This window comes from Aulostomus chinensis, chromosome 22, assembly GCF_037954235.1.
Source record: "Aulostomus chinensis isolate RoL2024-O1b breed Wild chromosome 22, RoL_Achi_v1.0, whole genome shotgun sequence".
Classification (NCBI taxonomy): domain Eukaryota; kingdom Metazoa; phylum Chordata; class Actinopteri; order Syngnathiformes; family Aulostomidae; genus Aulostomus; species Aulostomus chinensis.
The window spans coordinates 8937242-8956887 of NC_141341.1; the positions used below are offsets into that span (position 1 = coordinate 8937242).

The window sequence follows — 19646 nt, forward strand, 5'->3', positions numbered from 1 at the left end:
TTAGACTATTACAAATGTGTATAAGTGTCATTTATTACTGACGAAGCTAATACTAATCGATTGATTATTGATTTGCACCAATGTCATAACCTCACAGAGAAGAATACCAAATTATGATGTTGCTCCGATATGATTTCCAGATATATTATTCCAAGTATTTTTGTAATTAAACGTAATACATGTTTTATAATGATAAAATAAACTGGAGCGCAGCGCCCAACAGTCAATTCTTCTTTAAACTGCAATACAGGAAGATGCCAGTAGGTGGCGCCATTAGAAGAGGCCACCGAGCTCGGCGAATAATACAGGGAAAAGCTTTTATTTTGAAATGCAATAGGCGGAACTTCTACTGAACTTGTCACTGCAGTGAGTTTGACGGAGAGCGGCGGCAAACCTTAGAGTTGACGGGTGGCGTGTTCGTGGTGGTTGAATCACAGCAAGCTACAGAACTAACTTTTAAGGCAACACTGTAGCGTTTTGGGTTGTTTTTTTTTTTGGGGGGGGGGGCATTTCAGCATGACCTTTAGCTGGAGCTAGCTAACCCGGTGAGACTGGCTGCTGGTGGAAATGAACGAGCCAGTTTGAGGTGAGTTTGATTTGAAAGTTGCTGTGTCAAACGTTGCCAGTTAAAGGCAGCGCGGTAAATCAAAAAATATACATATGTTAAAAAAAAGTGTTGCTACATTACAAAGTGCCACTTTTTACTTGTGCCTACGTTGCTAATTTTGAAATTACGGCAAAATAAATTTTCATGAGCATTAATATGAGATGCATTTTGGTGACAAACAACAAAAACATGCCCTGCTCTGCTCGATCCTTAAAGTTTTCCATTGGCTCAGGTGATGAATGTCCTCGTAAATGTGGTAAATGTTGGCTTGTGCCCATTAAAGGGGTATGTCACCCATTTTAACAACCTCCACAGTCTTCCTGTGTCCCCGAGGCGCCCAGTAAACACGTACAACACGCACTGGTCTTGCCTTGAGTTTGTCATTTTACTGGAAATGAATAGACAGGAATTATTACACTTATCAAGACTAAGCAGCTGAGTTTGTGGAGCCCCAACTTCCTCTGAGGGTCTAGTTTCCAACAGAAAAGACATCAAATAAAAAAACATTTGCAGTGCCATTCCCTATTTATTTATATAAGCCACTGCCAAATTTGCGGCACATGATTACTGCTTTTTTAAGGAGTAAGTATTTAAGTCATTTAGAAGCACAGATATCAAGCATGAACCTACGATTGCTTTCATTATTACATTATCCTTTTATTTCTTGCAACCCCTTAAATTCAGTGAGGAACGTTTCTCTCTCTTAGTTCTTTAAAGTACCTGTTTGCATGGAACAGGTCGACTGAATTTTACAGCAGTTTCTTGTGCAAGTTATGAAGCCAAACTTGTTTGTTAAATCCTCAGAGTACCTCTTCCAGCGCAGGAGCAACTCAATCCTTCTCAAACCTCTGAGCTATGCTACTGTTGGGCTCTTCACAATTTCCACAACGGTTATGTGAAGTATGTTGCAGTTAGAGTATTTCTATGCAGTGGCTGATGGTAAAAATCAGAGTTAGATTTGTAGAATATTTTAATACAAGCTTGGAATTCATCCTCCTCTCCCCGTATCTTTCATCTGTCTGCCTCTCACACACACACACACACACACACACACACACACACACACACACACACACGACATCTGCATTTTGTTCAGTACCTGAGTGTGTGAGACAGAAGCCCTAATTGCTGCTACAATGGAGAACTTGGGTTGTATTTTGAAGAAGTCCCCCTGCTGTAAACACGTTCACAGAACTTTTCAGGGGTAAATGACTTAAGTGTGTGTGTGTGTGTGTGTGTGTGTGTTTCCATGTCAAAACAGGGAAATTAGTCAGAGGCCAGAGGCGCCTGAGACTTAAAGGTAAAATGTCAGCTGAAGCAAGAAAAGAGAGGAAGATGAAAAAAAAAGCTGATATGAAATTTTGAAGGAAAGTGTTGAAAGGAAGGGGAGAGGGTTAAGAAAGAGCAGGAGAGTGTGTGAACTGATGTTACGTTTAGCTGCAGCTGCAACTAATGCTAGTCAGATGTCTGGGTATGAAGCTGCCTGACCTTTATACAGTAGGCACTCCACAGTAGGTAGCCAAATCGATTACAGAGGTCTAATGTTCCATATCATCCAAAAAAAAGAAACATATACACACACACTTCTTGCTCACTAAGGAGTTAACTTTCTAATTTTTCTTTCACTTTGAGACAAATCCAGCTGATTCTGATGCAGATGATGGAAAGGGTTAACTGCACCAAATCCTCAGCATCTGTTAATGTTTAAAGCTCTGTCCTGATGACTGTACCCATCTGGTGAAGTTCCAGGAAAAGCGATGCGGGGGTGTTTTACATGACGTGGTTGATTATATGCCGGGTTTTTGGAAAATGGGATAACTTGCCTTGTCATCCAAGTTCTGTAAGTTCATTTACTTTAGGAAACTTAAGTGAGTCGGGTTGAAAATATCAAATGTTTGCATCATCACAGCAGTTGGTCTCCAGATTGCCAACAGGCGGGCTGTATACATGTTGAAAAAAGTCAAATTTTAGGTGAAAGAATTTGAGTGTGATGTTTTCTAACCTAAATGCACATTGTGTGTTTCTTTCAAGTGTGTGTGTTTGTATGTGATGGCGGAGCTCCCATCTGGACTGCTGGAGGCGTGTGTGGTGCTCGGAGCCTCCAGCGATAAACTTAGAGAAGTATACCAGGTACATACACACACGCGCACACACCACGCAAATACAAATCATGTGCAACTTAGATGATTTTTTTTAAATTGTTTGTGCAGATTGTTAATATATACACTAAACTACTACAGTGCTATGTTGACAGATGCTAATATTTCCATACTTTTTAGCAGCTTCATCAGCAAGGTAAGTCGACCGAACTCCCCCTGCTGGAGGCAGAAGTACTGCAGGTCCACATCCCGCCTTTTGTTTCCAAGGAGACCAATACAAGCCAGACAATTGGTCCAGCATTCAGTCGTGTGCAGAGGAGGAGGAGCTTCATTAAGAAGGTATTTATTTCATATCCTTTACTTGATATATTTTGGGGAAATTTAACCACCACTTGGAACATTTTTGTAAAACATAATGCTTTGAGTACACAATGACATGCACAAGGGTAATTTTGACTGTTTGCTAGTTCTGAAGCTATGCTTAACCCCTTATTGCACAAATTTAAAAGCAGCTTTACATACATTGTGCTTCAGAGGACATAATCAGATAATGTAGGCAGATGTAGAAATAAATTACTGATTGCAGGTTGTCCATTGCTTCGTCCACGCAGCTGTTCAAACCAAGTTTTTGGCCAATGTCAATGTGACACCTTAATGCTCTGGAACAACAAAATGATGATGTCAAAATAACTGTTATTAAACTGCAGGACGTAGAGTAGAGTATGAGTCTTGGCAAACAAAAATGGAATCTGCTACTCCCTTACAGAAGAGGCGAGATCGCACTGCAGATGCATCACATAACGGGGAAACAGCCAATCGCTCAGAGGCATCCTCAGCAACAGAGGATATCAGCGTCCCAAAAGATCTGGACCTCATTGCATTGCCACAGCTCTGTTTCCCCGGTAAATATCCTCTCCCTGCCCGTATTTGTTGATTCAGATGGTATGATGCTAATGTCAAGTCAAGCATACAGCTTGTTTTGCTCTTGCACACTTTTTTTCAGCAGGTGAAACTGCACATTCTGCATGCTCTCCATGCCATGATCTAAGATGATAGTGGCATATTGTGATGATCAGTATCTCGGTTACGATCATAAAGGTCATTGTAGAAGCCAGTTCAAATTCTAGATCACAATCTTTATTTTGAATGGTTCTGGGCTCCACTGAGAGCAACAAAGATGGAAAGTTACTTAAATAGCACTTAACGTACAGGAAGTAAATACAAATGATTTATTTTTAACTCTCATAAGCTCAACAGCTTGTGTATCCAAACCTTCCTCATATACTCTTCATGACAGGCCAGTCATTTTGATAATTACATTAGTTTAATTTCCAGTTTTAGCAGTAATTTTTTTTTAAAAGTTAGCAAATTTCTTCTGACAGTCACATTTTCATCAACAGCTATGATCAGTTATTTATTGCCATCTTTCAAGTCATCTATCAGCCATGTCTTCTCAATCTGTTCTCACAGTTTTTATGAAGAACCAAATGTCTGTGTTCCATAACATTGTTTCTAAATGAAGCGCACATCGCTGGACAACCCCAGACTGTTGTGAGGGAGATTGCAGAGTTTTGTTGTTGTTGTTGTTGTTGAAATAATTATGTTAAATGACGGATTTATCTTGTCATGAGACGTCCATGTTTATTGTTTGCTTCTTTAGAGCCCTCTGTAATTACTGTGTTGGCTATTTTTCACACAAGTCTGGCTTCACAATTTTAATTACAACTTAAGTTGTAAACTGGTAATTACAGGACCTCCCACATGACATGAACAAAGCGTTGCGTGCTCTGCCCTGTGGCGTATCCTGAAACTTATTGATTTAACCTTACCAGGGGGTCTTCAGTTGGCCAATGAGCAGAGAGAAGACTGCTATCACTTCTTGGTTTTTACCGACCTGTTTGGAAACCGAACCCATGGAGTTGTTGCGCAGTACTACAGATCTGTTCAGGTATAGACCCACACAAATGCAACATATGATGAACGTGATTCAGTCCCTTGTTTCTTATTGGCTGTCTGTCCTGTCAGTCATGTCAGGAAGGGGCCATCCAGAATGGCCATAGGTTGAGCTCCAAGTGTCGTCTGTACACACCCTTCGCTGTGTGCGTCATCTCAAAGTTCCCTTACTACAACGCCTTGAGAGACTGCTTGTCATGGTAATAGTTTGAACTAAATCCACAGAGTTGATGGATTTTGTAAAGTGTCCATGCAGACAAAATGAACCTTTTCCTCAAACCTTCAGTTTTGTGTCCCTCCTGCCATCTCTCAGTCTCCTGGTCCAGTTGCGTCCTGCAAGACAGCCTGACTTTGAGGAGACAATGAAGGAGTTTTCGGCCAAGCTGTCTCTTGTCCCATTACCACCTCCTGGACAGCTACACGTGGTCTGTGTCCTTTTTTTCCCTTATTTTTGTAATGAGTAGTCCATGTGTCTTATTGGTTTTTCTCCTTTGTGTTATTTTTCTGATCTTTTCTGTCTTGACCTCCTTTATATGGGCGGCATGGCTCAGGGGTAGAGTGGCCGTCTAGCAACCAAAGGGTCGCTGGTTCGATCCTCGACCCTGGTGACCACGTCGAAGTGTCCTTGAGCAAGATACTGAACCCATAATTGCTCCTGATGAGTAGGTTGGCGCCTTGCATGGTAGCCTCCACCATCAGTGTGTGAGTGTGTGTGTGAATGGGTGAATGAGATGACACTTTAAAGCGCTTTGAGTGTCGCTAAGGTAGAAAAGCGCGATATAAAATTGAGTCCATTTACCATTTATTTGCTAAATCTTGACTGTAATATCTAAATTTATGTTTGTGTCTGTGTTTAGTCCTTCAGCCTCCGTCCTCTGCAGGTGGTTCTTCCTTCTAAGGAGGACCAGGACAGCCCTGTTATCGACATTGACTTGCATCTACCGTTCCTCTGTTTCACACACCTCGCGCTGCTCCAGGTAATTGCAGAACACACATAGTGATGTCGTGGCTTGTTTTGGTTGAGCTGTGTCTTCTGGGAAGTACTATCTTACACAATATCTAGATCTGTAAGAGAAAAGAGAAGCTGTTTGCCCACAAAGTCCCTGTCATCTTCAGGTGCTGTCCTGCCTCCTCCAGGAGCAGAGGCTGGTCTTCTTCTCTGCTGACTGGGCTAGACTCACTCTGGTAGCAGAGAGTCTCCTCTTGTATCTAAAGGTCAGTGTAGGAGGAACATAATGTCTTTTTGATTGTAATCTTTACAGTTTCTTGAATAAAACTTTCCCCTGATCCATCGATCCATCTGGTTCAGCCTCTCTCCTGGCAGCAGCCTTATGTCCCTGTACTGGCGAGAGGAATGCTGGATTTCCTCATGGCTCCCACCGCCTTCCTGATGGGCTGTCATATCAGTCATTTTGAAGAAGTTGCTGCAGTGAGTAAACATTCTTTCACTTTCTTACCGTAGATAAACTCCTGTCTTCAAATCTAGACCAACCTTTAGAATAATAGAGACATTTTGTCATGTTCTGGGTTCTTGGCTTCAGCCCATATATCTCAGCTGCTGTTCCTCATGTCATGACTAAGGATAGAAATGATTAACGTAGCTTCAATGCTTATTTAAATCTCTGAATTATTTTAGGGAGTGCCCCAGGTAGTTTGTGTGTTTTTATTGATGTATTGTTTCTTTGACCTACTTTAAAGAATATTCTGTGTTCATTTATCGTAACTGTTTCCAGAGAGCCAAACACTCTGATTCACTCTTAAGTTCTGTTTGAAATGACTAGTGTGCAGTTTATGTGACCAGCATAGTCTTAGTTGTCTTCATATTGAACAATAGTTGTTTATTCTCCACTGCATTCATTGTACGTCTGGCGTACAAGTGTTTTATTTTGTGGTATTAAACAGTGGCTGTCTGTTCAGTTAACTGAGCCCTGCTCTGTGTTGACATAAATTGTTTGCATTGTTCCTATATTATGTGCGTTTGCATACAGGAGACAGAGGACTTGATCCTGGTGAATGTTGACGATGGCTTCATTCAGTCGTCATGGTCTGAAACCATCAACCTACCAGCCATTCCTTTGGCTGCAGCTGAGTGCTTTGTATCAAGGTATCACACACATACACACTGCAAACATGACACGGTGTTAAAGTGGTGTGCTCGCTTTTATCTACTTATGAAATGCTGTAAAACTGAATTCCAACCCCCCCTCCCCCCCCCCAAAAAAAAACTTGTTTAATAATGGTTGCTGTATGTGTGGATGTGGGTGTGAAGAGTCGAGTGTCTCCAGCTTCACTACGACTTGGAGATGTGTCACCTCGGAGCCGGAACTGATGCCAACGTCCTGCGATGTCAACGCAGAGACTGGCAGAGACGACTTAACACCCAGATACAAAACATCTGCCTGGAGCTGGTGGTCAACATCTTCAGGTAGGTATGTGTTTAAATAAAGTAGGCAATAGGAGTAAGACTGGAATCATTTATTTTCTTTCCCTCTGTTTCTCTAATTGTGCGTCAGAGGGGTGCAGGACTTTCTGAACCATGAACACAGAGTTTTTAACAGTGAGGAGTTCCTGAGGACCAGGGAGCCAACAGACCAGTCCTTTTATAAGAAGGTGCACACAAACAAAATCGGATGTGCTGTCCATCCAGGCTCCAACACAAACACAGCCCTGACTGTCTGTGCTGCGTTTCTCTTTGTTTTCAACCTCAGGTGCTTGAAACTCACATCTTCCACTCATTCCTGCGAGACAGGCTGAACAGGAAACAGGACAGCTTCAGCCGCATGGAGCAGAACACGCGTAACCACGCACAAAAGTATGCACGGGTGTGACATCATCACTCAGGGGCAACACTAAGGGGATAAAAGTTCAAACTAAAGCAATAGAAGAGATGCGTGTGTACAATTTTACAAGAGCCTGCTTGGCCTCTTCAGTCTATGCCAATCTAAATGGTTGGTTGCAGCTTCAGGGTATTCATAGACATGTCAAAAAAATGATTTTTTTTTTATTTTATTGAGTTTTTTCCTTGATGAGGATATTATACTTTGACTTTCAAAGTGGCTCCCACAAAGCATCTCTCTGTAGGTTGAGGGAGAGTGACATTCAAACTGTGAGAGGTGAGGGGATCTGTCATTATTGGATAAAAAAGATGATTTTACTCATCTTCAAACCTTTTACTGTCATTCCAGCACATGTAGCAGTGATTGACGAGTCAATGTTTTCTTTCACAGGTGTGATGTTCTCTCAACTATCAACTATGCTATGTGAATTGTGCAGCATAGTAAAACAACAACATCTGCTTGGATAGAAACATGCGCCATATCAAACCTTCTGAATCTGAGTGAAACTGATCCCACCCCCATTGTCAGCATGACCGCCACCTTAACCCTCATCTGCTCGTCACAGGAATCGTGCAATGACAGAGTCTCCTCGTCGTCCTCCCATGTCTGAACTGACCAGGAACGGCTACAGCAGCTACGCCAGCCCTGATAACAGACTGAGTAAGAGACTGGGGGCCAGCATGCCAAACCTGGAACTGCCTACCATGGACGGTGTGACTTCTATCATCTCCAGCAGATCAGCTTCTTTCAGGAAGATAACCCCTGATATTGGTCAGTGTCTGTGGAAGACCGAAGGGCTTATTGGTAGTCCTCTATCCATGAGAGCTAATTAATTTATAAAAGATCTTTGTCATTCAAGGGTTGAAGTCTCTTCAGAAAGCAGTGAAGGTTTTCCGTCTGCCTGAGTTCCCTCCACCTCTGGCCTATCACTACGTCCAGAACTATTATAATGACATGATTGCGTCTCTGGGCAGGGCGATTACTGCTACACCCCCTGAAGAATCTGCTCTGCTGGCCAGGTACTGTGAGGGAAAAAAGTATGATGAGAAAATGAAAAGAAAATTCTTTTTTTTTTTCCTTTTGAACAGTTTATCATACCGCTGACAACACCTTTTGAAAAACGGAATCCAAATAGGTCCCTCAAAGCTCATGTGAGACTCAGTAGAGCAACTGACCTTTCCCTCCGTCTCTCTGTCCAGGTATCACTACTTGCGTGGTTTGGTCAACACTGTGTCCAACAAGCGTCTGGATGCATTGGAGGACTTCCAGAGTCTTTATAAGACCGACTCTGATATCTTCCCCTCACAAATGGTTAAATCACTGGTTGACTCGCTGCTGGAAGCTGAACGCACACAGGTCAGCCCTGGTCATCATGAATGACAACACTGTTTTGGTCTCTGCTGTTGATTTTGTTCCTCTTCATAATTTGATAAAAGGCTATAAAATATCAGTGAACAAAACAATGTTCAGATGGGAAACATTTATCTGCTTGAATGTAAATGTCAGTGTATCCCTTTTTTAGCCACCAAGCTCATTCATGCAGTAGCGTTTGATCTTCCAACATGCTCATAAGGACGTTTGCAGTATGATAACGATTGCACTGTTGACTCAAATCACAGGCGGACAGGAGACCAGAACTCAAACGTCTCATCTGTCGAGTCAAGAGGGACCAGGAGCGTGAACGTCAGCAACATGGCAACGAGCATGAAGAAGGTGCTGTGAAACACTTCCAGCTGCCGAAAAAATACATGCAGCTGGACGAGTTTGTGAAATGTGTGCAGGAGTCGGGAATCGTCAAAGACCAGGGAACCATTCATAGACTTTTTGATGCTCTGACCGTAGGTAAGTGGTGTGTGCAAATGTGATGTTTTGGAACAATGTACAGTGCAATGTAACAATGTTTGAATGTACATTCATAGAGCATCTTATGCTGATGTGAGGTTGTTGTTTTCCCTTCTCGCAAACTTATAGGCAGTGGGCCTGTGCTACCTTAGACACATTTTCCTGGCAAACATTTCTTCCTAGGTTAATTATTTGCTCACCTCTTGAAGAAAGAGAGTTTTCATGCAACAAGCATGCCTGTGGTCCTGCACTGAGCTTGAGCTGGTAGCTAATGCTGATGCAGCGTTTCCTGCAATGATGAAAACAGCGACACGCATTGTCTTTAATGTATTTTGTCCACCTGTTGCTAGAGGTGTTTATTTGGGTGTTGGTGTCACTCTAAACGTAAGCCAAGCAACGGAACAGCATGTGCTTCTCAAGCTGCAGTTACCCGACAACATTCCTGTGAACTTAAGTGGTTAACAAGAAGGCAACAGAAGGTGTTTGACTAATACTTGACTTGTTGACTTGACTTGATAATAGATATTTTTAACTTTAAGATATTGTGCCGGGGAGGGGGGGGGGGGTGCATGTGATTCAGTAAGAAGCTGAGGAATATTTTCTCAAGCTGCTGTGATTTTTTTGCCAAAGCTTGGAAAGTGAGGTGTTCAGGAAGTTAAGTTGTAATGAGAGCTTGTCTGGCACTTGGCTTTATGTTATTGGAAAATGGTTTCAGGTCCCGGTGGGTGTGAGTGAGCTCACATCCCGTTTTCACTTGCTCCTCTGACCTTCACCAGAAAAAGAGACACAGACTTCGATTAGCTAACATCCTCAACGCCACCACAACAGTAATTCTTTTCTTATGTCATATTTATCTGTTTTTCACTGGAACAGTACAAAGTAAAACAGTTGAACTGTGCGTGATGTTACGGTCTTGTGTTCCATTTAAAGGCTCCAAGTGTAATTTGTTATCATCGTTTCCCGTTGAGACAGGATGTTGGGTGTGAATCATTAAAATGTGGAGTGACTGACTGCTCATAATTTTCTTTTCATGTACTTTGACAAAGTAAAATTCTACATTATTTGTTTAAATTCTTCCTCTTCTTTTGCTTCATGGCAGAGTGTAGAGGGCTGTGGATAGGATGTCAGCTGGGGGGGGGGGCAGCGTCTCTGTACTGTATGCAGTCATTCTTTGTATACAGTCGGAATGACAACCCCCATCTTCTGAAATGCTGGCGAACTAGCCAACGTAGAACAATAAAGACTTGGTCTTATCAGCTACCGGATGTTTACATGTGTTGCGTGAATTGGGAAATTTAAAGAAAAACTGCTCAATCAACCATTTCTGGAGTATAAACACAATTTGTAAATGTTGCAAAGGTCTGGTTTGCTGACAAGGATCAGTGTAGGATATCCACAAATTATCCTGATTTCAAAGATGTGTTTGTGTTAATCTGTAGGTCATCAAAGACAGGTTGGTCCTGAGTTGTTTCGAGTTTTCTACACCATCTGGAAGGAGACGGAGGCTGAGGCACAGGAGGTGTGTATCCATGTCTTTATTGTAACGCCTGGCATATAGAGCGCTGTTCATACTCATGCAGGGATAGAACAGTTTTATTATATGAATGGGAAATCAATATCTGGCTTGTCAGTAACTTTCACCTTTGTTTACAACCATTTCTCATTTCACAGTCAAACATTTTCGATACAAAAACCAAATTAATAACTGTTGTAAGCTAAAATCTGAGCTCCAGGAAATAACACGAAGAACTGTGGACTTGGAAATAATCTGTTGACATGAATTTGGCGTGATTTTTCAGGTGTGCTTGCCCGCGTCTGTGCTGGAGCACATCGAACCCAGCGAGTGCGTCTTTAAACTGTCCTCCTCAGTCAAGACGAGCCGCGGGGTGGGTAAGATCGCCATGACTCAACGCCGTCTTTTCCTCCTTACTGATGGACGGCCAGGATACATGGAGGTGGCCCAGTACAGAGATTTAGAGGTGAGACAGGAAGGATGAAGATGGAAAAGCAAGGTGGTATTTTTAGTTGCATGATTTTCCTTTTAATCTGAGGGCAAAGATACAGTGCTTTTACCTACCTACTGTCTTCATCTGGTCCCCTCCAGGAGGTGAAGGTGTCTTCGGCTCCTTTCCTGCTTCTGCGAATCCCCAGCCTGAAATTACGGGTTCGGGGAAGAAAAGAGGCATTCGAGGCCAATTTGAAAACAGAGACTGAGCTCTGGAACTTGATGGTCAAAGAGATGTGGGCTGGACGCAATATGGCCGACCAACACAAGGTAAAGCTGTGAGTGAATGGTGTGCCAACATTTAGGTATGAAGGAGAATCAGAGGGCAGTTCAAAAGGGAACAAAGTTAGATCACCTGTTGTTCAGCATGTGCTTTTATTACTCATACTAGTGTTGTTTGCACATCTGTTTAGGAATGTGTGTGTGCGCCAGTCATTGTCAACTTCGTTGACCCTTGTGGGTGGGGTTAAAATTTCACAAGGTGATTGTGTATATAGATACATACACTTGAACAAAGACTTTAGGGTTTCCTTTGTGAAACCAGCCCATGTAACTGCACCACTTCTACCTCTGACTAATTTGTCTCTCTCTCTTTGTCTCTCTCTCTCTTCGTCTCTGTACACTTTCACTTCTCTCAATCTGCGGTCTGTACAGTAAATCAGTATATCATATGTCATACATTTATGCTTTGCGCATTAACAAGGTGGCTATGACTTCCTTTTGTATCTTTATCGCGCAATCAAACCAGCTTGCAAGCAAAAGAATGATGTAACAGCCAAATTGTTGACACTGCAATCAGATGACATTTTAATATAAATCGCATCTCTTCTTTAAAAAAAAAAACCAACATATTTTGTTAGCATATATGAAACCCTTTTGATTTGACTGTTGATGGCTTTGCTCCCCTGTCAGTTTTTTGATTGCACACCGATCATGTTTGAATGCACAATAAAAACACAAAAGTATCTCCATAAAACAGCATTATTGTCAGATATTCTTGAATTGATACCTGTAAAACCACAACATGTACTTGTTTTGGTTTTTTTTGTAATCAAACAAATACGATACAACCTGCTCAATATTTGGATTGTGATAACTTCACTTTGTTACATTTTATTTTTATGCTTGTTGTGGTATTGTATCTTCTGTACTGGTTGAGTCCTGAAAGCCAACCTTTGGTTTTAAACGCTGTCGATGTGTCCATCTGTCCAGGACCCCCAGTACATGCAGCAGGCTCTGACCAATGCCTTGTTAATGGATGCAGTAGTGGGCAGCCTTCAGAGCAATAAAGCCATTTACGCTGCTTCCAAGCTGGCTCACTTTGACCGTATCAAGATGGAAGGTAAAAAATGAAGGCAGTAAGGGTGTTTGCTGTAGATTTTGTCCAGTTTGCTTTAATTCTGTTGTACTTTTAAATCCAATTTTAAAAATTTGCTCTAATTCAACTTGGTTGCAAATGGAGCTTTTGTCAATCTCTTTTTTTTTTAATTAATTTGTCAAAGAAATGACCAATTGCACAAGTTAAGTGTGATTTGAGATGGTTAGTACATAATATTTATGTGTTTTCAGTGCCAATGATGGTTCCCAAGACAACTGCAGAGACACTGAAGCATAAAATTAACCCTTCACTGGAACTCACTGCACCTCAAGCAGTGGATGTGCTTCTATACACACCAGGTACCAACACACAGGTTAATAACTCCTGTAGCCAAGCAATCTTCCTCTTATAAACACTGGCAAGTCAAGTTTCAGGTTTCTCTTGTTCTGATTGGTCACTGTGGTATCCTGGGATCTGATAGGCTGTTTGCAGCAGCCCTTCACAACCCAGAGGATCAGCCGTCCAACAGACATCCACTGACGTTAACAGTCACTGACAGACACACAGAGTTAACCTGAGTCATCATGTCAGCGCTCACTCACTCAGGGGCCCTGCTTCACTCAAACGGAGAGAGTGTCGTAAAACTGCACATAAAGATTCTCAACAAAAAAAGAGTAAGTTAACCAGGAACTTGGCCAACACGAGGAGGAAAACCTCTCATCACGGCTGCTTTCACATGAGAGGCATGACAGCCTTTCCGTTGGAGCTGTGAAAACACAATACGGCTAACTTAGCAGGCGCGTGTACACTGTTTGTAACATTACACTAACAGTCACTATTATAAGTTCTGAATCAAGGATTTGCAGTGAAATGTGGCTGAGCGTGGTGCGGAAACGCTGCACAGGCGATGACATGTCTGCTCCAATCCTCCAGTGTGCAACCAAATTTGCATCGTTGTGACTCATCAGCACATCTAAGTCTTAATAATCTAGATTTCGTATCATTTGTGAAATCAAACCATTAAAACCTATTTTTGTATGCTCTGCATCAGCAGTTTTTCATACATAAGCACATTATTCTAAAAGGTTATTTGAAAAGAAATTTTGACCATCAAGCACTTCGTTTATTTCCTGTTGTTTAGCGTCTGCAGCATCCTTTTGCGTTTAGCATGCGTGACAGACACACAGCCACTTATGTGCCTGGAAGACAGCTTGAAACAAACAAACAAAAAAAACAACTGCAAAGCAGGTCCTTCAGTGTACATCTGGGGCCACTTGGACGCTCGGCTGGTGGCAGGCTGACTTCTAACACTTAGACATTTACACACATGCACAGTCGTACTCAGAGAGGCACTCATACACAGGCGCAGTTCTTCAGCGGCAGTTGGCTCTTTGGGATTTGTGCCGTGAAAGGAACAAATCTAGCTATTCAGATCCTCCCTCTCCAGGCCTTTATGTCGCTTCTCGCCCTTTGGTTTGAATATAGGTCACTGAAATTGAATTCCTGGCACATGGCCAGATCACTCCCACTTTTCTCCCCGTTCTCTCCTCTCCACTCCCTTCACTCACTCTCTGTCTCTCTCTCGCTCTCTCCCCCTTTCTCCCTCCTCCTCATGTCTCACTCTTCCCTCCTCCTATGACATGAAGAGTTGTTTTTTTACAACTGCAGTGTTTGAATACAGGACGTTGGACCGTTAGGTGAAGCCTGGGTGGAGTAAGGCTTCAGAAAATAGTTTGGTTGGATCATCGCTATGGGAATACATTCCTGAACTATTAGTAAATACTGATAATTCAAAAGTCATCAGGGCTTTTCTTGCTTCCCTTGTATATTCAAGTCATTATGGAGTTTATTCTCTTTGTGTAGTATTTTTAAAGTGAATAGAAGTTCGTATAGTAGTGGTTGAACAGCTACATTTCTGTTGGTGCTCATGTTCCTGTTGGTCTCCTGAAAGAGCAAACACCAAAGTATTGAGAAATAACTGAATGTGTGTGTGTGTGTGTGTGTGTGTGTGTGTGTGTGTGTGTGTGTGTTCCAGGTCAGTTATGGGTATCTGTGGGCGGTGGGAAAGTGATGGTGTATGATGCCTCCAGCTGGTCCCTCACACACACTTGTCACGTCGGGAATGCAAGACTGGTAAAACAAACACACACGCATGCATAATGTTGTTGTGAACTTTTTTTTTGTGGTGTTTAGTACGCACTCACAACCCCACATTGACTCTTCCATTAGTAGATGAAAACACTTGGTCAGACAGTCCAAACTCCAGGCTGCGTGTTTTTAGGGGTGTAAAGTATGTTTTCATTCTTCTAAAATCCTAAACTTTTTCTGAAGATTTTCTAGATAAGAGAAGGTTTGGCTTCTGGTGCTGCTTGAGGAAGAATGTTCTGGGTAAATGAAGTTAAGCATTAGCGTTAAGTTTTCAGGCACTTCTTGAGACTGTGTTAATTCATTGACCTCGACTCTAGACACGCAGGTCACAGTCACATGAAATATGTTAACTTATCTGTGTGAGGGAGAGAGGCAGCGTGTGTTTTCTCTAGTCACACACCCTCGTATCTGCACACAGTTAAACCAGGTAAACTTTTTTAGACCGAGTTTTCTCACGTTTGCGGTGCATACTCGATGTGTGACGGCTGATTAGAATAGTAACCGATAAGAACATAACGGCAACAGTTTGCAGACAGGCAGAGTTGAAATGGTCAGGCTATGACATTACATGTGCTGAGAGGAGGTTTGAGAGTTGCTCACAGCTGCTGTACTGCAAATTGCAGTGCAACGGTCGCACCATCTAGTGGAGAAGGATGGGAAGTACACGATGGGTTACCTCATTACAGTGATGTCTTAAACCTGAAGTATGCTCAACACTAATCGTACCCTGATTCACTCATATTTATAGATATTTGTTTTATTTAACTGACGGATTGAAAGAGAACGTTTGTGTGTAATATAGGAGCTGCAACTTTAGATTACATTTCATTCTTCCATGCACTTTTATCCATCCATCCATCCATTTTCCTCCGCTTATTCCTGTTAAGGGTCGCGGAGGGGTGGCTGGAGCCTATCCCAGCAGCTTTCGGGCAAGAGGCGGTATTCACCCTGGATGGGTCACCAGTCCATCCCAGGACCAACACATAGAGACAGACAACCACTCACACTCACAGTCACACCTACGGTCAATTTAGAGTATCAATCAGCCTCGTCCCCTCTTGATGTCTTTGGACTGTGGGAGGAAGCTGGAGTTCCAGAGAGAACCCACACAGGAACAGGGAGAACATGGAAACTCACACAGAAAGATCCCGTGCCCGAGCTGGGACTCAAACCCGGAACCTTCTTGCCGTGAGGCGACAGTGCTGACCACTGCACTGTGCCGCCTCACTTTTATTAAATTTTACCATTTTCAAACTACTTTAATGCGGTTTTATTTTTTTGCCAATATCTATTTCATGTGACCCATGACTCCAAACTGATACTGGATATAAATAATACACCAGACAAATAAGACACTCCTCTTTTTATTGCATTTTTTGCAGCTGTTTCTAGGGTTAGCTTTTAGGTCATGTAACCAGTGTCTTTAAATCATTACCAGATATTATTACTAGCCTGGACAAATAAGGCACACCTCTTTTTTAGTGTTTTACTCTAACTGTTTTATACAAATGTCTTCCACTGTGATGAGCATTGTCAAATCATCTCTGTTGGTCCAGAACTGCATGCTGGGAGTTGACAAAGACCAAGTCTGGATGGGCTCTGAAGACTCTGTTATCTATATCATCAGCATGGTGGCTATGGTCTGTAACAGACAGCTGACTGAACACAGGGCCGAGGTCACCGGACTGGCACTGGACACGGAAAAATACAGGTATGTACCGTTGATCTGATGTTGCTCATTTTATGAATTGTGTAACATGCTGTTTGTAAACTACTGGAAAAGTCACTTCAGTTGCCCTTCTGAATTCAACAAAACCTAAAGTGAAATAGTTTGTTCGTCAACACAGTGGTGCACAGCATCTTTGTGTACTGGTGCATTTTGTTTTTTCAGTCAGAAGGTGGCGTACTCTTGCAGTGCAGAGGGAACCGTCATGGTGTGGGACGTCTCAACTCTCCAGGTCAGCTTCAAAGTGAGATCATGTTCAACCAGAGATGGTGGAAACCCTCTGATCCGCTTTGTTCATAGACACTTCTCAGCTTGTTAGACATGTCCATAAAAATACCCTAAAATAATCTTTAACCTTTTACAGCATTAGAACTGACTCGATTTGGTTCAGTCCCACTCTTACTTGCCTTTTAAATATGGATTGCTGATTGCATTTGCGTCAACTCACTCAGGTAAAGAAGAACTTTCGCCTGTCTTGTGATCGTCTGCAGACCGTCTACAGCTGTAATGGAATGCTGTGGTGCTGTAAGTGTCTTCCTCGTACTGGTACATGAAACTGGTAAAGAATGACAGAGAGAAAGACACACACACTTTCTATCTCTCCAGGTTCCAGGGAAAGCATCATGGAGTTGTGGAGGAACGGTTCATTGAAACACCGTCTTAATCTTCCAGAGCAGCAAAAAGGATCCGCAACTACATTCAGCGCCATATTGCTGTTACCTGAGGTAACGTACGCACACACCCATGCACAAATCCAAAAGGTACGTTTTTGTGACACTATCATGTTAAGCAAAATATCGTCTCAGTAATATCTTTAGGGAGTCATGATGAAATACATTTTCAGTAAAAATAAACTTAAAAATTTTAGGTTTTCTTTTGAGTGTGCACATCTCCCAGTAGTTCAGGACACGTGTACTGCAGGTTGACAGAGGTAATCAACCTGGTGATGAATTGTTTCATAACCCTCCTTTTTGGCATGTTTGTCTGTGTGTTACAGAGGGAGGAGCTGTGGAGTGTGTGTGTGGACTCTGGAGAAGTGTGTATTTGGCATATTAAGGACACGGCAAAACCGTTCCAGCGTGTGGCGCTACAGGACTGCACCGGATGTTATTGCATGATTAAAGTGAAAAACCAGGTGAATTCATGAACACTGGAACTTGAAGGACTGTCATTCCATAACATCATGGAACAAAAAAAAACCCTCATCTGTCGCTTTTTAAACCTCTTTTCTCTCAGGTGTGGGTTGGTGGTGTAGGCCGCATTTCTACCAAAGGGAAGGTGTATATACTGGACACTGAGCGCCACCAGGTCCTGAAGGAGCTACACGGCCACAACGACAAGGTGACAACGCTGTGCTCTGCTGAGGATCGGTACATCCTCAGCGGCGCCGCCAAACATGACGGCAAGATTGCCATCTGGAAGGTGGAGTAGGATGGGAAAAGGCACTTTTGAGAATCTTTGTTGAGAAGGAAAATCTCATCTAAACTGCAGAAAAGGGATTGAAATAACAACTTTGACCTGCCTCTGTCAATATGAAGGAATCACATGACAGTAGTGTGACGCCACAACTGAAACTATTGTTTACATGAAGCGCCACCAACTGAGCAGCTTCTCTCTCCTGCTATGAAGTGGCGGGTCGCAGTTTGAACACTAACACGTGAAGGAATGAAGAATGACATAAGAGAAGACGCTGTTGTACTTTTGTTCTGTAATCTAAAGTGCTTCTCTTGACTTTATATTATTGTCACACCCTGTTCTACCTAAAGTTGAAACAGAAGAGTATTATGTGTGAGCTTTGGTAACTGAGCCCTGCCTCCAGCTGCGTTTCTGAGGTTAGTTCAAGGTCTCCAGAACACAAAACCCCCTGATTACATACTTCACCCTCCCTGAAGAGAAGCACATTGAAACTTTATTCTCCTGGAAGTTTTTTGCTCTAACAGACCATCTGCAGCGGAGAGCGGCGAGGAAAAGATGATACGAGCTCGGGAGAATCTGTCAGTGGTTTAAAAACACGTGAGGAGGACCAACATCACCGTATTTCACTCCACTACTTACCTCATTGTTAAATGAAGTTTCTACATATTTTTTTTCTATTTATTTCTGCACACACTTTTTTTTTTTAGTGTTACTTTAGCAGTTGAAGGACAGTATTTTCAGATAATAAAAAGAAATTTTGAAGCACAGCAAATGGATAATACAGACAAAAATGTCTTGACCAGCTCATAAGAGGCCTCACGCGTTAAAAATGTATTTATATTACTCATCTATCTTTTAAATCTATTTACTGTGTATCCCCTAAAGGCATTTGTAATCCTGTGCATGGTATTTTTACTTAAATACCTAGATAATATTACACTATGTGTTGCAGAGGGAGTAACAAGGTGAAATAGGAGAGATAAACTCCACATATGGAAAACGCTTTTTTGTATCATTTTCATTATTTTCTGTAGCATTCAGCCTCCAACACCGTTTGAAATGAATTTTTTTTTTTTTTTTGTATTTCATTTGTGAGAAAAACTGCAACAAGATAGATACATCATGATGATTATCGTTTTTATGAAAGTTTGTCAACACGATTGTGTAGTGAATACACTTTTTGATGGAAGTCTTGAGTGTTTGCGTGTATCTCCAGCCAGAGCACAATTTAATTTACCCTCTGTGAAAACCTGGAGCGGGTCAGGATTATGGCGCAGGAAATTACAGGATAAATCATTAAATATAAAAGGATAAGGAAATTGGGGAAAACAAAATTATTGTGGTTTTCTCTTGCGTATCATCAGACTGTTTTACCTCCAGAAGTGGCTCAAATGCAACTCGGGTCATGACTGGATAATATTTCACTGAAAAGGATCTCAGGGCATTTCACTCTTATAAACACAGTCATGGATCTCAACATTTTACTGCATGCCTTCATTACTGTTACCATCCTAGAGCTAATCATAGATTTTCTCTGGTTGATGGCATTAATACTGAGAGCATCTGCAGTGATGTGCACTTGTTCACCAGAAGAGGGGGGTGTTGAACACCGAGAGATGCACCAGGAACGAGCTTACCAGTTAATAAAAAGTGGATGAAAAATAAAAATTATTAAAAAAAAATAAATAACAGAAG

The 19646-nt window shown here is 42.1% G+C and overlaps 1 protein-coding gene across 2 annotated transcripts; it reads left to right on the forward strand.

Annotated features, from left to right (window-relative positions):
- Positions 1-380: 380 nt before the first annotated feature.
- On the forward strand, positions 381-19140 carry dennd3a (DENN/MADD domain containing 3a). Of its 2 annotated transcripts, none has more exons than XM_086194171.1 (30): positions 381-586; positions 2639-2737; positions 2887-3045; positions 3473-3608; positions 4539-4654; positions 4732-4859; positions 4973-5084; positions 5517-5636; positions 5776-5874; positions 5969-6088; positions 6648-6763; positions 6929-7084; positions 7173-7269; positions 7368-7471; positions 8062-8267; positions 8356-8515; positions 8696-8852; positions 9116-9338; positions 10778-10857; positions 11138-11317; positions 11443-11613; positions 12556-12685; positions 12913-13020; positions 14697-14794; positions 16366-16520; positions 16701-16767; positions 16988-17060; positions 17142-17260; positions 17533-17670; positions 17772-19140. In XM_086194171.1, exons 2-30 carry the CDS (start codon positions 2657-2659, stop codon positions 17964-17966), a joined length of 3804 nt encoding a protein of 1267 aa, XP_086050297.1. In that variant the 5' UTR covers positions 381-586; positions 2639-2656; the 3' UTR covers positions 17967-19140. The 2 variants fall into 2 exon arrangements, with proteins under 2 accessions (XP_086050297.1, XP_086050298.1); XM_086194172.1 differs by having other exon boundaries at positions 2890-3045.
- The last annotated feature ends 506 nt before the right edge of the window (positions 19141-19646 follow it).

Coding starts and splice junctions, on each gene's coding strand:
- dennd3a (XM_086194171.1), top strand. CDS start 2,657: ATGGCGGAGCTCCCATCTGGACTGCTGGAGGCGTGTGTGGTGCTCGGA. Junction 11,318..11,442: donor CCCAGTACAGAGATTTAGAG/GTGAGACAGGAA, acceptor GGTCCCCTCCAG/GAGGTGAAGGTGTCTTCGGC. Junction 13,021..14,696: donor TGTGCTTCTATACACACCAG/GTACCAACACAC, acceptor TGTGTGTTCCAG/GTCAGTTATGGGTATCTGTG.